Source organism: Corylus avellana, chromosome 7, assembly GCF_965113065.1.
Source record: "Corylus avellana chromosome 7, dhCorAvel1.hap1.2, whole genome shotgun sequence".
Lineage (NCBI taxonomy): Eukaryota > Viridiplantae > Streptophyta > Magnoliopsida > Fagales > Betulaceae > Corylus > Corylus avellana.
Window position 1 is genome coordinate 3,594,622 of NC_142496.1, and position 18,537 is coordinate 3,613,158.

General features: G+C 35.2%; 1 protein-coding gene across 1 annotated transcript; it reads left to right on the top strand.

Annotated features, from left to right (window-relative positions):
* The first annotated feature begins 383 nt into the window (after positions 1-383).
* GALAK (galacturonic acid kinase) lies at positions 384-12,997 on the top strand. Its single transcript, XM_088518229.1, has 14 exons — positions 384-642; positions 1,118-1,231; positions 1,462-1,533; positions 4,236-4,279; positions 4,914-5,067; positions 5,293-5,358; positions 6,539-6,618; positions 7,264-7,363; positions 9,123-9,274; positions 10,579-10,619; positions 10,727-10,755; positions 11,639-11,708; positions 11,831-11,920; positions 12,566-12,997. The coding sequence occupies exons 1-14, from the start codon at positions 610-612 to the stop codon at positions 12,808-12,810; spliced, it is 1,290 nt and encodes a 429-aa protein (XP_088374355.1). The 5' UTR covers positions 384-609; the 3' UTR covers positions 12,811-12,997.
* The last annotated feature ends 5,540 nt before the right edge of the window (positions 12,998-18,537 follow it).

An 18,537-nucleotide genomic window follows, 5' to 3' on the forward strand; every position in this document is an offset into this window, starting at 1 on the left:
TCTTATAAAAATGTGTAAAAGTTCGAAAAACCTTGAACTTTTGTGAATAAACAACCTAAAATACAAAATATTTGCAAAAAATTCAAAATTATTTTTAGTGAAAGTAATTTTTTAAATAAAAAAAAAAAAAAAAACCTTCAACAAGCAACAACTAACCAAATTACAAAATTACTTAAAAAAAAAAAAAAGAAAAACCAAATTTCTTAAGCTGTTTCAAATTTTCATCCAATCGAGTGAAAATAGGTCAAATGTTTTTCAAAACTGACAAGACACCGATGTACGTATAAAACGTATTAACAATGTACACATAAAGACTGGCCCGGGAACTGATCTTTCCTTTGAAGATATACCAAAGACAGAGAGGGTCTTATCCAAAAAAGAAAAAAGAAAAAAAAAAAAGACAGAGATCAATGACGTAACAACCGATTTTGCCGCTAGACTAACCACCATCTCTTTTTTGTCTCCTTTCTTTGCTTTTTTCGTGTACTTTACTGCACCTTTCTCTCTCTCTATCACAGCCATAATAAAGGAAATCTACCTTTTGTGTTGTTGTAAAACGAATTCCCTTTAGGAATTCGGATTGGAAACAGTAGGATTGCACTTGGGAAGATGGGTGCGTCGTCTTGGCCATCTGACGAGGAGGTAATTCTTGATCTGTAGCTTCATATTCGCCAACATTGTCGTTTCTCTCTTATTGGGTTGCCTCTGTTCACTCCAATTTTCTCTGTTCTTTACTGGGGTTCTTTTCTTTTGCTCTGATTTGTGAATTATTACTCTGGATTCGTTGTTATCGTTCCGATGTGCTCATTATCATAGTTTGGTTGCTGTTTGAATGGTGCATTATTTGTTTTATAGCACTGTTCTGATAGAAATCACCAGCTTGAACATCAATGCTGGTGCGCGGGTAGTTCTATCAGCAATTTGAAACCAAACAGCTCCATGTAAAACTCTTCAATGTGGGTTGAACTTCGATGATATTTTTCTGGCGCTCATCTGGGATTCACCCGTTATTCTTGTTCTTATTCGTTCTAGATTCATGACCGACATATACTTATTTGGCCTCTGGCTGTTCATTTTGTGATGCTAAGGATATATCTTTTATTCTTATGTGCTGCAGTTAAATGGTATTAAAAAGGTTGTTTCACAAATGGCTGGGAGAGGTGTTGAGGAAGTTCGAGTTGTAGTCTCTCCTTATCGGATTTGTCCATTGGGAGCTCACATTGATCATCAGGTTGGCTTTGATGATTTATGCTTGTGAACTTGTTTGTTTAGAATGTGCTTGTGATCTGAGTTTAGTATATATGCAAACCTTGTTTGTTTAGCATATACTCTTTAGGACTTGGCATCAGAGTTAACAAACTTGTTTTACTGTTGCATTTTTTTGAGTTGCTTTTTCCTTTTGTTGACTTCAATATTTATATCTTCTTTACATACAAATGTTTATATGGCCTCTGTTTACAGGGTGGAACTGTTGCAGCCATGACAATTGATAAGGGAATACTTTTAGGGTTTATTCCTTCTGGTGATATTCAGGTAAGAGTAAGATACTCTTTACGCAGCTAATGCCAACAATTGGGTGAGGGGTATTTGGAAATTTCAGCAGCTCGTTTGTATTTATATGACATTTTAGGCATGCACTATGAATCATCATCATAATCAACAAGGGAAAATAGCCAATGTCCCTTCCGACTTGCCTCATTTATGTGAGCCCACTAACATGCAGAGGCCTTATAGATATTGAAGGATCTGAAAATATGTGGCCATAAGAGGAGAGGTTTGTGAAAATAGTATGAGAATGGTTCAAGGCCTTTGTGGTAGCTGGAAGTTGAAGGCTTTAATGAATGATCTGAAAACTTGGAGCAAGCAGGTTTTTGGTGATTTTTGGTGTTACAAAGAGCAAGATGCTGGCTGATATTCATAATCTGGATATGAAGGGGGAGAAGGGTTGTCTCAAGAGAAGCAGTTTACCATGGAAGAGCTTAAATGAGAATTAGAGAGACTGTCCAAGATGGAATACATTCTTGGCTACAGAAATCAGGGCAGTGTGGCTTAAAGAAGGGGACAATAACACTAAATTCTTTCCTAGATTGGCGAACTAGCATCGAAGAGTCAAATTCTATTGGAGAAATGTAGGTTGATGACACTGTTCTTCCAGAGAAGGAAGAAGTGAAGGACGAGCTTGTTCAGTTCTATTGTAATCTGTCTAAAGAGTCAGTTTATCGGAGACCGAGGTGGATGGTTTGCACTTCTCAATATTGGTTCCGAGAATAGAGGCGGTTGAGAGAGATATGATGGGGGGCAAAGTGCCAGCTCCAAATGGTTTCACTTAGGCGTTCTTTCAGCATTTTTGGAGTGTATTAGAGCAAGAAACACATAATGGGGTTCTTTCAAGAATTCCATGAAAAATGTAGGCTTGAAAAATCTTTGAATGCATTGTTTATCACTCTTGTCCCTAAGAAATAGGGGGCTGGAAACACAAGGAACTTTTGTTCAATCAGCTTGGTTGGGAGTGTGTGTTGGTCAAGGTATTAGCTAGTAGACTAAAAAGAATGTTGAGGAAGTTGATCTTGGATACCAGAATGCTTTTGGACTCAGTACCTATTGCTGATGAATACGTTGATAGCATGATTAGAAGTTGAATTCCATGTTTCCTTGAAGAAGTAGATATTGAGAAGTCATATGATCATGTCAACTGGGATAGTGTGATTTATATATGTGATAGATTTGGTTTTGATGAGAAATGGAAAAAGTGGATTTTCTCTTGCAACTTGACATATGCCACGCTGTTTTATTTGGGAGTTTTACAGGGCTGAGGCAGCGGGTCCACTTTCTCCTTTACCCTAATCTTAGTTATGGAGATTGTTAACAAGAGTTGAATGGAGTAGGGGGCCCTTGGACGACAGGACAGGCTTGGTGAGAGGTGTCATGGTTGTAGTATTTGGAAAAGTATTAGGGTAGGATGAGGATGAGAGAGGTTTTTTGGGTTTGCTAACTTTGTGGTACAGGATAGTAGGAGGGTTCAATTTTGGCATGATTTGTGGTATAGGAATGTGGCAATAAAAGAATCATTTCCTATCGTTTCTAAATGAGAAAGTCTGGCACGTTTTCCATTCCATCTTTCTATAAGGCATAAAATGATCTGGTGGTGTGCAATTTCCTTGGAAGAGTATTTGGTGTAACTTCAAAGTTCCAAAGAAGATAACTTTTTTCTCTCCCTGGACAGCTGCGTTGGGGAAATTCGACTCTGGATAACCTCATTAAAAGGAATATTATTCTAATGAACTTGTGTATATCCAACTGGGAGTTAGTTGATCATCTATTGCTTTATTGCTTAGTTGCTATAGAGTTGTGGTCTTTTGTTTTCGCTTTAAATAGTGGCACCAAGAAGTTAAGTGATGTAGTCCTTTGATCGGAGAGGACTTTTTAGTCAGCTTAATACTAGTTTGGTATGCAAGGCAACTCGTCTTTGCATTATGTGGATGATTTAGAGAGAGAGAGAGAGACAGAGAGGAAATGTCTGACTTTTAACAGTGTTGAGCATTCTATGCTCAAGCTTAGATCTTTATTATACAAATATTTGTATGTGGATGCTGTCTTTCAGTGGTGTACATGTCTCTTCTTTCTTAGATTTTTAGATCTTCTGAATTTTGTTTGTAATCTTTATGTGACTTTCAAAATATTTTATAGAAGGACAAGGATGGATGATGTGTATGCATACTACTTTCAGTATTATAGATTCCAGGCCTAATTTTATGGATTTGAGTTCTTACAATCAAAACTTCAACATTTTGGATATCAAATTTACATCAATGGAGTGCCAAGAAACCGTGCCTTTTGATCTTGAATTTCCACGTGAAAGGGAAAAATCTGCCCTCAACCTGCTTTAATAGTGGATTTGATGGTAATCTACCAGCCCGTCCCACAAAGCCAAAGCATTTTATGTATAGTATCAAGGTAAAGCAATTAAGCCTCATTTAGTGCCAACCATGAAAGAAAAGGAAACTAAAACTTATTCAAAATTCATCTGACATAGAACAGCCTCATCCAGATCTGTGGATAATCCAAGTTTCCTAGAAGTCTCACCTTGTTACTGTCTTTCTAATATATATATATATATTTTTGGTTCCTTCTATTTTATCGAATGAAATTCTTAGGAGATAATTGACTCAAGCATAATATATCAGGAACTTTAAATTTCCAATAAATTTTCACATATTCTGCTATGACTGTTGTAGGTTGTACTGCGTTCAGCACAATTTAAAGGAGAAGTTAGGTTCAGGTATGAGACTATTCATATAATCATCTTCTTAATTGTTTCGTTTGCTTTTGTATTCGGTTCCAGTAGTCCAACCTTCCTAATATGGTTTTACTATCATCTTTTAAGTACATCTTTCCTTCAACTTATTGAGTTTCAAACATGTTAAGGCCATGCAAACAATGAAATTGACCACTACAAGCAAGATAGATACCTATCAATGATTTAAAATTTTGATTGACACGCATTTTGCTTCTCCTTTTGTGATGTCAGATATCTCTTTAACAATACTCATGAACAACATTGCGAACCATAAATTTGATATTTTGAAGAGGGCTATGTTAAGATTTATAAACAGGACTTTTAGAATGAGTTTAAGCTTGTTGTGGCTCTAAATTTAAAGAAACGTAGGATGAGGATGAGGAGGAGAGGAGGGCCTTGGAATCTCAAGAAGGCCTTCTAGGAGTAGAAGGATATAAGTAGAACTAAAGTGCCTTTGTAATAGCGTTAGTTGATAGTAATCTCTGTTATCTGCATTTGCAATTCCCATTTCATAGGACCTTCTATTTCTTTGCTAACAAGGATTGATGATTGTCACATTTGTCATATAATGTGGCCAATATTAAATTTCATTTGCTTTTTGTTGTGGTTCTTATAGAGTTGACGAAACTCAGCACCCAATACACATGATTCGGGAAAATGGTAAGATCCATGCAAATGATTCTTCCACATCACAGGAAGAATGTAGCTGGGGAAATTATGCTAGAGGAGCTGTATATGCACTGAAGCGTAGAGAAAAAGAGCTTGTGCAGGTTAAAGATATTTTTTTGGTCTCATTTGAACTGCTTCATTTGTTTATGTTCTTCACGGTAGCTTAAAAGTCAGCTTCTGAACTTAAAATATTTTTGCAAGGCAGGTGACTAAACTGTTTGTTGTTCAGGATTCTTGGAAAATTCTTGAAAACAAATAGCACACCTATCGTAAGATTGTGCAGTTTTGGAATTCATTTTTCAGACAATTTGTTGAAATTGTTTCAGGGTATCATAGGATACATATGTGGTTCTGAGGGTCTTGACAGTTCAGGCCTTAGCTCTTCTGCTGCTGTAAGCCTCTGTTTTCTTTTTATTTACATTTCTTCAAGCATGTTGACAGTTGAGAAATTCATAGATTACAGAACCCTGTAATAGAAAAAAATTCACGTCAGCTAAATGGTTTCATTTTCTGAGCGGAAATTATAGAGCTGCCCTATCTTATCTTGATTTTTGTTATTTATTTATTTTTGAGGTAGTGTGGGAAATCAGGGCTTATGATTAAGGAAATTAAGTTTTAACACACTGATGTTTATTATGTTTATCAGAACTCTATAGCCAATTATGTAAGAGTTTTAGTTGGCCTCGGTGTGTAGGTTTGCTGTATGATTTCCTAGTAGAATACAATTTATGCCCTACTGCTTCGCCCAAAAGTAATACTTTATTATTAGAAGTTGATGAAGATGACATGCTGCTAAACCATAAGGTGGACGGGTTGATGAGGTTTCTTTTTAACAATTTTGGTTTAATTTAGAAGCTTAAGCTAATAAGAACTGGGTCCAACAATGTATGCCACACTAAGACATATGAGACCTTCCTTCATGCATGGGCCAGTCTAATTACCTTAGACCAAATGCAGGCCTTGTACGTGCAAAGCTGATGTACAGCAAGTGGCTGGTGATTATTTGATACATAGGAATTGTTAGCATGCCACCTCTTACTTGTACTGTGTAATTTTAATTTTTAGGCCGTTTCTATGTATTTTGTGTCCTGTTTCCTTTTCCTGGTTGAAGTAGAAATTATCATTGTTTCCTTTGTCTTGTGGAAGTGGGAGAAAAGAATTCTCAATAAATTCTTGCTGTAATCAAGTTCTATATTAGTTCTATTGCTTATTAAAATGTATCTTTAGGATTCTCTCAGTCTGCTGGTGTGCCAGCTTGTTCTCCTTGTGACAAGAAGGGAACCCAACTGGAAGTTAATAAAAGCGGGACCTTAAGAATTGAACACAAGGCCAAAGAGATTAAAAAGAAAAATAAGTCTCCAATACCATATTGTGGAATCATAAGATGAGAAAAGATAGAATGAGAGTCTTTCAGAGAAAGTGGCTGGCCCCTCTTTGTATATCATTACTTAAATAGTAGAAGTAAAGATTTCCTCTCAATAGTGCTTTTATGTAGCGGTTGGCTTTGAAAACTCTTGAGCACATTTTCTTTATATTCAAAATCGTTAATCCATCTAGTTACATGTTTGACAGGTTGGCGTAGCTTACCTGTTGGCATTTGAAAGTGCAAATAATATAAGGGTGTCTCCTACTGAAAATATTGAATATGATCGGTAAGTTTCTTAAACATCTGAATATACTTTTCATGATATATCTATCATCATTATTTTATCAATTGAAGATTACATACATGCGTTAAATCAGTAGTCATCCCAAAGAAGCTGATTTAAGAGACAAATTCTTAACAATGAAATAACTTCAAACTTTGTTGCTTGCAAGGGGAGATGAAAATAATTTTTATAGTCAACAGAAGTAGCTTTTTCACTCATGATATACACAATTCAAGTCTTCTTACACTTGCATAATATCACAAGTACTCTCTAGATGCTGTAAAGTTTCTATGTTTTCATTCATCTTGTTACAGATATATATTTAAACTAAGAGAATCAATAATGTTACAGTAAAAAAACCAATAATCCTAAAACTCCTGCAAACTACAATTGGCAGAAATATCCCTAAGGTACCCTGAATATTAATTTGGCTAATTAAATGCATGGCTTCTCTTGGAAGCTTAGGAATGAAGGAGCTTCATATATTCTCTCTAAGTATTGAGAAGTCCTCTTGCCGCTTTGAGAAATATAAAATTGTTGAACAACAGTATTATGTCTTTTATGGTATTTAGGTGCCATCTTCGAAAAAATACCCCATTTGTTTAATCATACTAGCCATTTCTAAAGTATACTCTTTTGCAAATGTAGGCTTATCGAAAATGAATATTTGGGTCTGAGAAATGGCATATTGGATCAATCAGCCATATTGCTTTCAAGCCATGGTTGCCTAACGTGCATGAACTGCAAGGTAAATTATGAATGCAATTGCCATATAAGATGTTCTAAAAACCACAAATCTAAATTATCTCTGAAACAACAGATGATTCCATTTAGGTGAAGAGTTAGATTCTATTTTTGTGACGTTGATCTTTTCTGGGTTTGTTATGTGCTACTGCTTGTATATATGAACTTTTCTGGGTGCATATTGCCTTCTGTGTATGTTTTCTTGTTTTGTTTTGTTTTGTTTTTTTATGTCTTCCCTCGAATGTTTCCTTTTCTTTTTCTTTTATTTCTTTTTTTGGGCTAAGCTTTCTCAAATGTCATTGGTTCTTCATTTTTGTTGCATTGAGTTGATTCCGAGATCGATTATCATATTCATAGGGGCAGAACCACATGGTGGGGGTAGTGGGGCTGATATATTAGTTTCGTTGCTTAATTTCTTTTCTGGTTGCTGGGAAAAAGAGAAGGAAAACAATTTTGGAATGGCATATTGTCTCAATGGGGCATGGGAAGGGAAAAGAAAGGAAAAACTTAGAGGGAATGTCTGATTGTGTCAGTGGAGCAGGTGAAAAAGATACTATGTATCTTGTGGGGAGGCAATTAGAATCATTATATATATTAAATTTTTTAGTGGGACACCATGCTATGTAGATTTTCTTTTGGGGAGGGAGGGAGGTGGGAGGGCCAGCCCTTGGAGTCTTTTTTGGGGTTTAGGCCTAAAATTCTTTCTACTTTTTTTTTTTGCAAGAATATTTGGGAGTGCGATCCCCCTCTCCGCCATTGTTTGCAAGGTCTATGGAAAAGAAAATCCTAAAACTGCAATTCTTACAAGTCCAAAAAGAACTTCACAGGTTGTTTCTTTGAGTGGGACATAGCGTTTGGGGCTTTTATGAGTAGGATTTTAGAGAAAGAATACATGTAAAATCAGATCTAGTCTTGGGTGGAATTTGAAGGGAAATTTCTAAAAAACCGAATAGAAAATGGGAAGGAGAAGGAGAAGGAGAAGAGAAACAAAAGCATCGAACATAGATTTTCTCGGTGTTGCGCCTCAAATAGAGTTGCATAACACAATCCTCCAACGTATTCTTTTATAAAAATTCTCTTAGACTCATTCGTTATTAGATTGGAAACGTTTGCTTATATAAAAGTATACCTAACCTTAATAAGGACTTGGACTTGATGACTTTTAACTACTAAACTCAAAAATAAAGGCTACTAACTTGCAAAACCCATAATGATCGATGGGCCACATGTATAGATCATATCTAGTTCTGATAATTGCAGAAATATTCCTGACTTCTTAGATTAGATAAAATTAAATTAACATAGTACCATCTCCTCGCTCCCCGCATCACCAAATTAGTACTGTTGTTACTAAGCCCATTGTCAATCAAAGTGGGACCTAGTTCTTCTCCATCTGCCTTTAACTCCATCTTAGTTTTATCATTGCTCAGTAAATTTGAAAACCTGACTTATTTTATTACACAAGATTGGTTTTTTTTTTCCCCTTAGTTTTGGTATCCTCAAAGAGTACTAATTGTGCATATATATACTTACTGATTTGTGCCTGTGTGTTGTCTACATCTCAAAGCATGGCATCTATTCTGCACAGGTAAAATACTTCTTTTTGCAATTTGGTATGGGTTTGCATTAATCTGAGCCATTTCTTTAAAATTTGAACTTCAGATGTACTGTATTCTGCTTCAATTTTGAAAGATAAGAGATATGCTCTTAGCATCTATTCGTTAGCATTATGCTGTCTTTTGAGTCTTTCTTGGCATTTGTAGACCAAAGAACATAGGCTTGTACACCCACCGAAGCTGCAGAAAGCATACAAAATACTGTTGGCCTTTTCAGGCTTGAAGCATGCTTTGACTAACAACCCTGGATATAATCACCGAGTTGCAGAGTGTCAAGAGGCTGCAAGAATTCTTCTGCAGTAAGATCTATTTGTTTGTTTTCTAGAACAGACTACTTTGAGAAATCCATAGCACTGCAGATCTGCTTAACATGCATCTACATCTTATAACACTTTTGTTTATTTATCAAGTTTTAAACTGCTAAGCATGGAAACTTGATTTCATGACAGCTAGTTGGTTTACTTTGATTGAACTTTTATGTGTGAAGAGGCTTTTTGTAAAATTAACTTTTATCCAAGCAGCTGAAATGTAGACACAAGGATAAAGCAAAAAGAGCATGATAAGGGCTGTTCATGTTTGGTATAGAATGGAGATAAGGATACCCATGTTATTCAATCATTACATCACTCTTCCCCAAGTTAATTCTCATGCTTGAAACTGCCCAAAACAAAACAAAACACTATTTGGACCATAAAACTGCTCTGCATCAGCTGTCGCAGAAAATTATGTACTACTTACACTTTGATCCTCCTGCTTAAGCTTTAAAATATCCTCACATAATTCATTAACTTGGGCAACATTTTCCATCATAGCAAACATGCTCTCTCTCTATCCCAAATCTCCTTACCTTTAATACAAAACTTGACAGTGGCAATCTCTGAAGGGTCCATTCTATTACATAACTAACCCTTAACCGTGAAGTTATAAGTATTCCACTGTTCAAATCTTTGTCATTCTGAGATGGAGGATCAGACATGATAAGCTTTAATATGTTCCTAGCAATATGTGATACACTTACAGCTTGTGCCACGAAAAATAATTAGCCTCATTCAATTTAATAATAGTAATCTGTGTGGAAACATTATCAGATGCAGAAAGAGAAGAATCCTTGATAGACTTTCTGGGCTTTGCAATCACAACAGCACAATTTTTCTACTAGACATTTAACCAGTAAATCACCTAAGAACTGGCATAGCCAGCGACAATCAGACCAAGCACAACTCAAATGATTAACCAACTGCTGTCTATATTATATCTCATACCAAACTCCATCAGAAATTGAGGGGAAATATAACCAGGGACTCACTAATTGATGTCCTCCCATAACGAGATATAAAACAACGCACCATAGACTTTTAATACACTCAAAAAGTTCAAAGAAACTGCTTAAACTGTCCCAAATGTGACCATAAAACAAATCCTGGATGAGTTCATCAAAAAATAGGTTTTTGGCAAATTTCCGGCTTCTTCTTCTTCTTCTTCTTCTTCTTCTTTTAATTAGTGCTTAGGTTCTCTAGTGTTGTGAAGCTTTTTATGTTTTGGAACAAGAACAAGAAAAATCTGTACAAGTTCTGGACCATAATACTATTTCTTCCTTCCACAGCGCTTCTGGAAACCACAAAATGGAGCCTCTTTTGTCAAATGGCAAGTATTTTTACCTGACAACCTTCTCAAGTTTGAGAATTTTATTTTTTGTTTGTTGTAGATTAATTTTGATTCCTTTTTTTTTTCCCCCCCCCTTAATGTAACAGTTGAACTGGAGGCCTATGAAGCTCACAAGGTAACCACATCAATGTCAGAGGTTTTTGCATTGATTATACTAGTTCCTTGAAGTTCTAGTTTTTATATGGATATAGATGTATATGCATATGGATATGTACGTAAGATTAATCTAGCATTTTAGTAGAAGAATAATACACAGCTCTGCGTATGATTAGCCATCATGCTTTTTTTCTTTTCTTTCTTTTTGGGGTACAAGCTTAAAAAATGTTAGCCATTGACGTATGGATGTAGAAAGACATTTATTATAAAATTTCAAAAACATCTAAATATCATTGATTACAGTAGATTCAGCGTTAGTTTAGAATATATCGATTAACTAAGAAATATAGGCACACAGTAAAATTATCAGAATTTACCAAACAAAAATTGTTATTTGATATGTTAGATAGACTTTGACTAAACGGTGTTATAATTATTATTAGGTTTCTTGAACCAGATGGAATACTCTCGAGTTGGATCAAAGTTGAACTGCATATTAAATGTATCTTCTAAAAATTAACCCAAAATGCTTTGACCTTCTTGGCCAAAAATATTTTCATAAAATAATGGAAACTATTTATCTTATTTTGTATTGTTCAATTCCGAGATTTCCTTTACTACTTTATGGTTGGTGATGGTTCTCAGGTAAAAAATATCAAATTTTCAATAGAAGAGATATCTGATTACGTTTATTCTGACATGGACTTTAGAAATTCACCTCATTTAGTTTTATTTGGTTTGGTTATTTTGGCGATGTCTTCATAATGTTCCCTCACACCATATTGACTCCTTATTTTATCAAGAAGTCTGGTTTACTTCACCTTAATATAGTTTATTACATTTAGTTTGTCATTTGTTTCTCATCTCTCTCTTTCTCTTTCTTTCTTTCTCTCATCCACTAGTGCCAATTAGAATCCAATCTAGCTAAGAGAGCAGAGCATTATTTCTCAGAGAATATGCGGGTTATTAAAGGTATAAACCTTTTAATATGATTTCAATAATATTTTATGGTGAACATAGTCTTAGGTTCTATTAATTTCTGTTTTATTTTTTGTGTTATAACTAATAGCTATTTGAGAAAGTGATTATTTCAGGACTTGAAGCTTGGGCTTTGGGCAAGTTGGAAGATTTTGGAAAGCTCATTACAGCATCGGGTTTGAGTTCTATCAGAAACTATGAATGTGGTATTAGCCTAATCTCCCTTATTCATAGCTGCTGTTCATCATTGTCTCCATGCACCCCTTATATATATCTCTGTGCGTGCGTGTAAAGACAACTTAAAAAAGTGAAAGCATATTTTATAGTTACTCTTAGTTTTTTTTTTTTTTTTTTTTTTTTTCCTTTTCTTTTTTGTGGAATATGATACAACTTATCCTTCTTCGACAATAGGACCACTTCACCAACACACCTCATCACTCTTTCAACACTTACCAACTCAAATATTTTTGTTGCAACTTTTGCCAAGAGCTATAAGTATGATGACATTGCAACGGTGCATTTTTTGTTTTTTCAACTACACACACACATATATATAACATCTGTTTAAAGTTTCATCAGTTCAAAATCTCATTTAATTGTGGTTTATTTGCAGATATTTCATGACTTAATGTTGATTCGGTTAAATCTTTAGATGTTATTTTAATACTGAGATTTAATCTAGTTTCAATACTTTCTCAATTCAACTACTAAAAAGGAATCCGGATTGAAATGACAGAATTTATTCGAATGAGAATTTGGGAAATATGGGTGCTTATATTGTTCTGGCCTGTAAAATGCTGTGAATTATCATCAAGTAATCAATGACCATCCAATATTTTCTGATTGTTGAGGTTCTGAGCCACTGATTCAACTGTACGAGATCATTTTGAGGGCTCCTGGCATATATGGGACGCGGTTTAGCGGGGCTGGATTTAGAGGTTGCTGTGTTGCATTTGTCAATGCCGACCGTGCTGCTGAAGCTGCTTCATTTGTCAGGGAGGAATATTTGAAGGTCCAGCCGAAGTTGGCTTCCCAAATAAACCCAGAAAGAGCGGTCTTGATATGTGAAGCAGCGGATTGTGCTCGTGTAATCTGACAAGAATCAGGTCAACTACTCCTCCCCTATTCTTTCTCAAGTTTGCAATATATTTTTCATTCATTCATGCCGTTGGTTGTATTGGGTTTCTTATATCTTGATACTTCTATAGTTTCATATGTATTGAAGAATATAACAAACACCTTGTGTTGTTTGGGTATATATGCTCCTGTAATTCATTATTATTCATGAATCAATTATATTACAAATTTTTTTTGATGAATGAGTATCAATTTTGAAAAAACTGCTGTCTATATACATATGGATGGACATGCAGAAGAGTTTAAGTCACCCTCCAAACCTTGAAATGTTGAACAAAGTTTTCTTTTAATTCGGTATATCAAACTAACATAGAAAGTTTAAGAAATCTGTAACAATTCCAACCCGTGAAGGCTAGGTTTGTTAACTAGAGCCTCGGAGGCTCAAATATTATAAAATATAGCACTCAAAGCATGTCTAAACTCTAGTCAAAACTCAAAAGTAAGTTCTATCTAAAACCCTTCTTGCTTCTTTCCCTTTTTGAAATAAACATTTTTTTTTAGCTTCCAAAAACTCAAAAATTCCTTTCTGAAACTTCTAATGAAGGGAATTGCCAGTATTGGCTCATTGGAATCTTCCTTCAACTAGTTCAAGCCTAATAAGCCCAAAAACTCTTAACTCAGGTTTACTATACTAGTAACTAACTAAGTTAGGCACGTACTAGGACGAGGGTTCGAATTTCCGTAATGGAGAATCGCCCGCAAAGCTTGATTAGTATTAACCACTTTGGTTCCCACTGATGCTCTGATGGAGCTAGACTAAACTATGGCTTGTCTGGCCTTGAGAGTGCGCTTGCGGTTTTCACCGTCTAGGTTCCTCCTGAGTAGTGCCCAGCTGATGGGTGTTACGATGGTCACGCCTAGGTAGGATAGCCACAGTTAGTCTCCCCAGCCTACCCTTTTGCTTAGAAAAAAAAAAAAAAAAAATACTACTAACTAGCTTAGGCCCATCATCTATGCAATTGATGATTTGAAAACATGAAACAGAATCAATCAAAATCATGTTTGTAGGGTGGTCGATCCTATGTAGGCTTTCGAGGTTCGGACACCTTCCCGTAGCTCTTGGTTGTGCCATCTCTAGTACATATAGGATTGAGGAACTATTTAAGGTTCGTGCCCCATCTCAAACCACCTTTGTTGGCAGCCCATTTGTTCATTTGATAAATTCCCAATATTTTTTCTGCACCAATGTGGTTGCTTTGGGTTGTTGTTGGGTTGTCGTATCCCTTTTTTTTCTTTTCATCTTTGCTGTATTTCTCCTTTCTCCTTTCTCCTTCCTCGTGATGAATAGACTTTGAGATCTGTTCTAATCATAATAATAATAATAATCTGTCTTATCTAAGTATGTATTCTTTTTTTATACCCTATTTTATTTGTTGATTTAAAATACACATGCCCACAATTGGAGTTGAAAATCATGACTGTCAACCCAAGAAAATACAACGTGAAAACCATTCTATTGACACATTGAGATCGCTACATCAGCACCGTTGATATAATTATCGGCACATGTTGTACTTCTTTGAAGGTTGAAATCAATCTTGGTGCAGTAATCACGTGGGTGATTGTCGAAGTCAAACCGAACAACCTAACATAATTGCAGACATATCATGTGTCATGGAATCCTGGATCACCATGGTCCAGTACTCCTTTGTGGGCTATACGGCTACATCATAGAATACTATTTTTTAGATAATGAGATAATTAAAATTTTATCATAATTAACCCCTTTTTGTTATATATATATATATATATATATAGGATGGCCACAAGTGGAGGAGGGTTGGCATCGTGGCCACCCCCATCTTGGTCTCCACATTTTAGCAAACATAACCCATGAATTACAGTCCAGTGTCACAAATTTTTTTTTTTTTTTTTTAATTACTTCTATGCAATTTTTTTTGTCCAAAAAATAGGCCCAAGATAGATAAAAATAAAAAATAAAAAGAATCAACATTTACTCGCATTTCCACTTTTTTCCTAATTAAAAAAGGCAAGTGGAGGAGACCGACTATGTCTAGTTTAGCCAAGCATGAACATAATAGCACCTAGCCACAAAGAACCGCACAGGCAGAAACCGCGGACGCTCCTTCAAGTCAGACAGAATCATAACTTGACCCAACTCCATCAGATTAGAAATCAATTTTAGCCCGGCATGGCATGGCATGGATGTGGATTATAGTATGTTAGTGCACGCATAAACTTTAAGTATTTGCCTTATCCCTCACCTTTGTTAATGTATGGATTTATAGTATGTTAATGCATGGATGTGGATTATAGGATGATGATTACCTTCTTTTTTTTTTAATCAACCGAAAAGAAATATGTGTCTTTTTCTTTTACATGTTTGGCCGGATTGGGATCCCCAGCAATAGTTGGGGAATTGTCCATAAAAAATGACTAAAATCTTGGCTATCGAATCTCAACCAAGGGTTTATATGCTGCCATATGTCCCACTAATTAAAAACAAATAAAATATTATTTAATTTAAAAAAAAATACAAAAAGAATAAAATTATAAAAAATATATAGCCACCCCATTTTTGCCATAGGGGTTGGCCGGCCACCCCATATGAGACTAGGGGGTGGCCGAATCTTTTTAAAATTTAAATAATATTTTATTATTTTTTAATTAGTGAAACACAGTGACAAGGTATAAACCCTTAAATGAGATTCAATAGGGAATAACTTTAATTAGGTCAAGGCAAAAGGGGGGGGGGGGGGGGGGGGGGGGAGTTCTGCCCACCGCTTACAAGCTGACAGCTCAGCTTAACACAAACTCAAAATGAGAACAAAACACCATATTATTCCTCCCACATCGACTTGCCGCCCACTTTCGCCTGACTCCGCCGCCCCAAAAACGCCGCTTCCACTTCTGCCCCTTAGGGGTCCAAGCCACCACGGCGTAGCAACCCCGTGGCCTGGGAGTGGCCGCGCGGCCACCCCGTGGCCTGGGGGTGGCCACGCTGGCCACCCAGATGGGGCTGGTGGTTCCTCCTTTCTGCCCTCATTCTATTTTTGGTTTTGGCGTTTTGTTCTCATTTTAAGTTTTTATATTTTTCTTAAAATGTTGATGTGTCATGTGGTAATTGGTGGGCAGAAAACCCATGTTTTCTGCCACAACCGTATGGCAGCAGCTCTCGATTCAATAACTAGAATTTCAACTATTTTTTATGAGCAATTCCCCAGGCCCTGGTAATATCCCCACCCTGTCTGGCCTACCCTTTTAGGAAAGTCTATCATCGATTAATTACTCAAGAAAATTTGAGATACGATCTTTACTAAATATTTTATATTTAATCGGTGTGGGGAATATTTTATTGCACTTTTCAAGAGATTCGATTTTTGAGCCCATCACCTTTCAAATTTGTGGCCACAAATGGTGAGCAATAAAAGTAGCCCAATAAAATATATTTGAGAATATAAAGATAAAGAGTTTTCTTAATGGAATTTTAACAGCGACATGGCATTGTCTAGATAATGAAAAAAAAAAAAAGTTATATTTACTATTTTTTTTTTTTAAAAAAAAAAAAAAAAAAATTAGTTTTAAAGTGATGTGTTATCATCTCATGAAATTAATTATTTTAAAAAAATGTGTTAGCATCTCATGAGATAATGGCACATCACTTAAAAACTAACTTTTAAGAAGAAAATTTAATAAGTGTAACATTTCTCAATTAGTTTACTTGGTCACAAAGGTCATAGAGTTCATCTACCTCAATGTCTTTCGGTTCTTAACATAGTTGAATTATCCACAGTTGAACGACTCGTAAGGACCATCTAATGAAATGTTAGTCAACTTATTAAGAACATTGGGGTCAACAGGATAAGGAGAAATCCGTCGGCCTAACCAAGGAAATACCATGTTTTAGGATCAGGATGCACCCATATCTTGATAGAATGCACCACAACCAATTTTCACTATTGGTATAACCACTTTGTCACACTAGGAAACCTCCTCCAATATTTGCGAAGTTTGACAAAATTTGATTAGTCTGAGTCCCAAAAACCCTAAAAAAAATAGAGGTGATATAAGCATTCACCAATTTAGACCCTACCAAATTACTTTCTCTCTTATCTTCATTAATTTAAATATTAGTGGTGGTTGGAGCCTCTCAAACTTTTATCTTTTTTTTAACCTCTTTGGTACTTAGCATGCAATCATTGTACTAATAGAAAATAAAATATCCCCAATGTAGATAAAAAGATAAAGAATCAAAGAATTACTTTCATTTCCATTATTTTTCTAGATAAATATTTTTTCTTTAAAAAAAAAAAATTTGAGATACTATCTATAAAACGTTGTGGGGAATATTTACTTGGAACTTTTCAAGAGATACGATTTTCACTCCCTCACGTGTCACATTAATTAGTGGCCTCAAATGGTGAGAAATAAAAGTAGCGATTATAATATATAAAAATAGCAATAATTTTTTTTTTTTTTTTTATCTATAAATACTACACAATTGAAAAAGATAATTATAAAATAATAGGTTTGTGGAGATGAAAAGAATAAAAAAAGAATGAATACAAGTAACTTACAATGAGTAGAGCACTCATCTCTCTCTCTTTCATTAAAGAGCAAGTATATGTTGGGTGATGTTTTTGTTTCTTTGTAGTCTCCCCTGTTTTTGTTCCAGCTGTTTCTAGTTGGGTTTGGTGTTTTTGGTTTAATTATGCAAAATCTAACACTTGCAAACTTTGTCCTCAAATATTGGTTGAACACAAAAATCAAAGTAATTAAGATAAGTCATGTATTGTAATTGAAGTAATTTCCATTAAAGCAATCAATTTGATCCTACAACTTCATACTAGATTAACTCTATTGAATTGGTGGAGGGTGAGTGTTTCAAACATCTTCAACGACTAATTTGGAGGTGACTGAATCACCTTAGTGCCCAAAGCAAAATGGTTCGATCACCTCCAATGACCATCCCGATGACTTGCACCGGATGCAATAACTTTAAATATTGCAACAAATCTCAATCCCTGTTCTAGTAGCGTGAAGAAATATAGAATATATGCCATGTTTGGTGTTTGTAACTTTCTACACCAAAACATCTCATCGATCCTTTATTTTTGATATTGTAAAGAAGGACAAGGAGGTGGTGGTCTTCTAGGCAGGTGGGTGCTCAAAGTGGAGGAAGCAACAAATTTTTGTGCGGGAACAAATTGCGCACTGCAGAAAGTTGTGGATTAAGTAAGTGGGAAGTGTCAATCGCCATCAACTTCGCATTATTGTAAATGGACGCGACAAAGCCTACATAAACCTCCGTTACCTTATATATATATATATATATATATATATATATATAGGAAAGTAGTGATAATGGAAACTCTGGTGTGAGTGAAGAGTCACTTACGCGAGTTTATTATAATATAAAATATTATTAAAAAATTTATGAACAGTAATATTAAAAAAATTATATTATAAAATAAACAGGCGTAAGTGACTTACGCCGGTGTCTCTGTTATCACTACTCATATATAGGATATCATAGAGTTCAACACCTAATTCAAACAACTTGTCTCAGCATGCTTCTAGTTTTTTTCCCCTTTCTTCTTCTCTTCTTTTTTTTATTTTTTTTTATTTTTTTATTTATAGGAGAATCTTTCATATTCATTCATTGAAAAAATATCAAGAGCATAAAACTCTTACATCAAATAGCATAAAGTTCTGATAAATCATA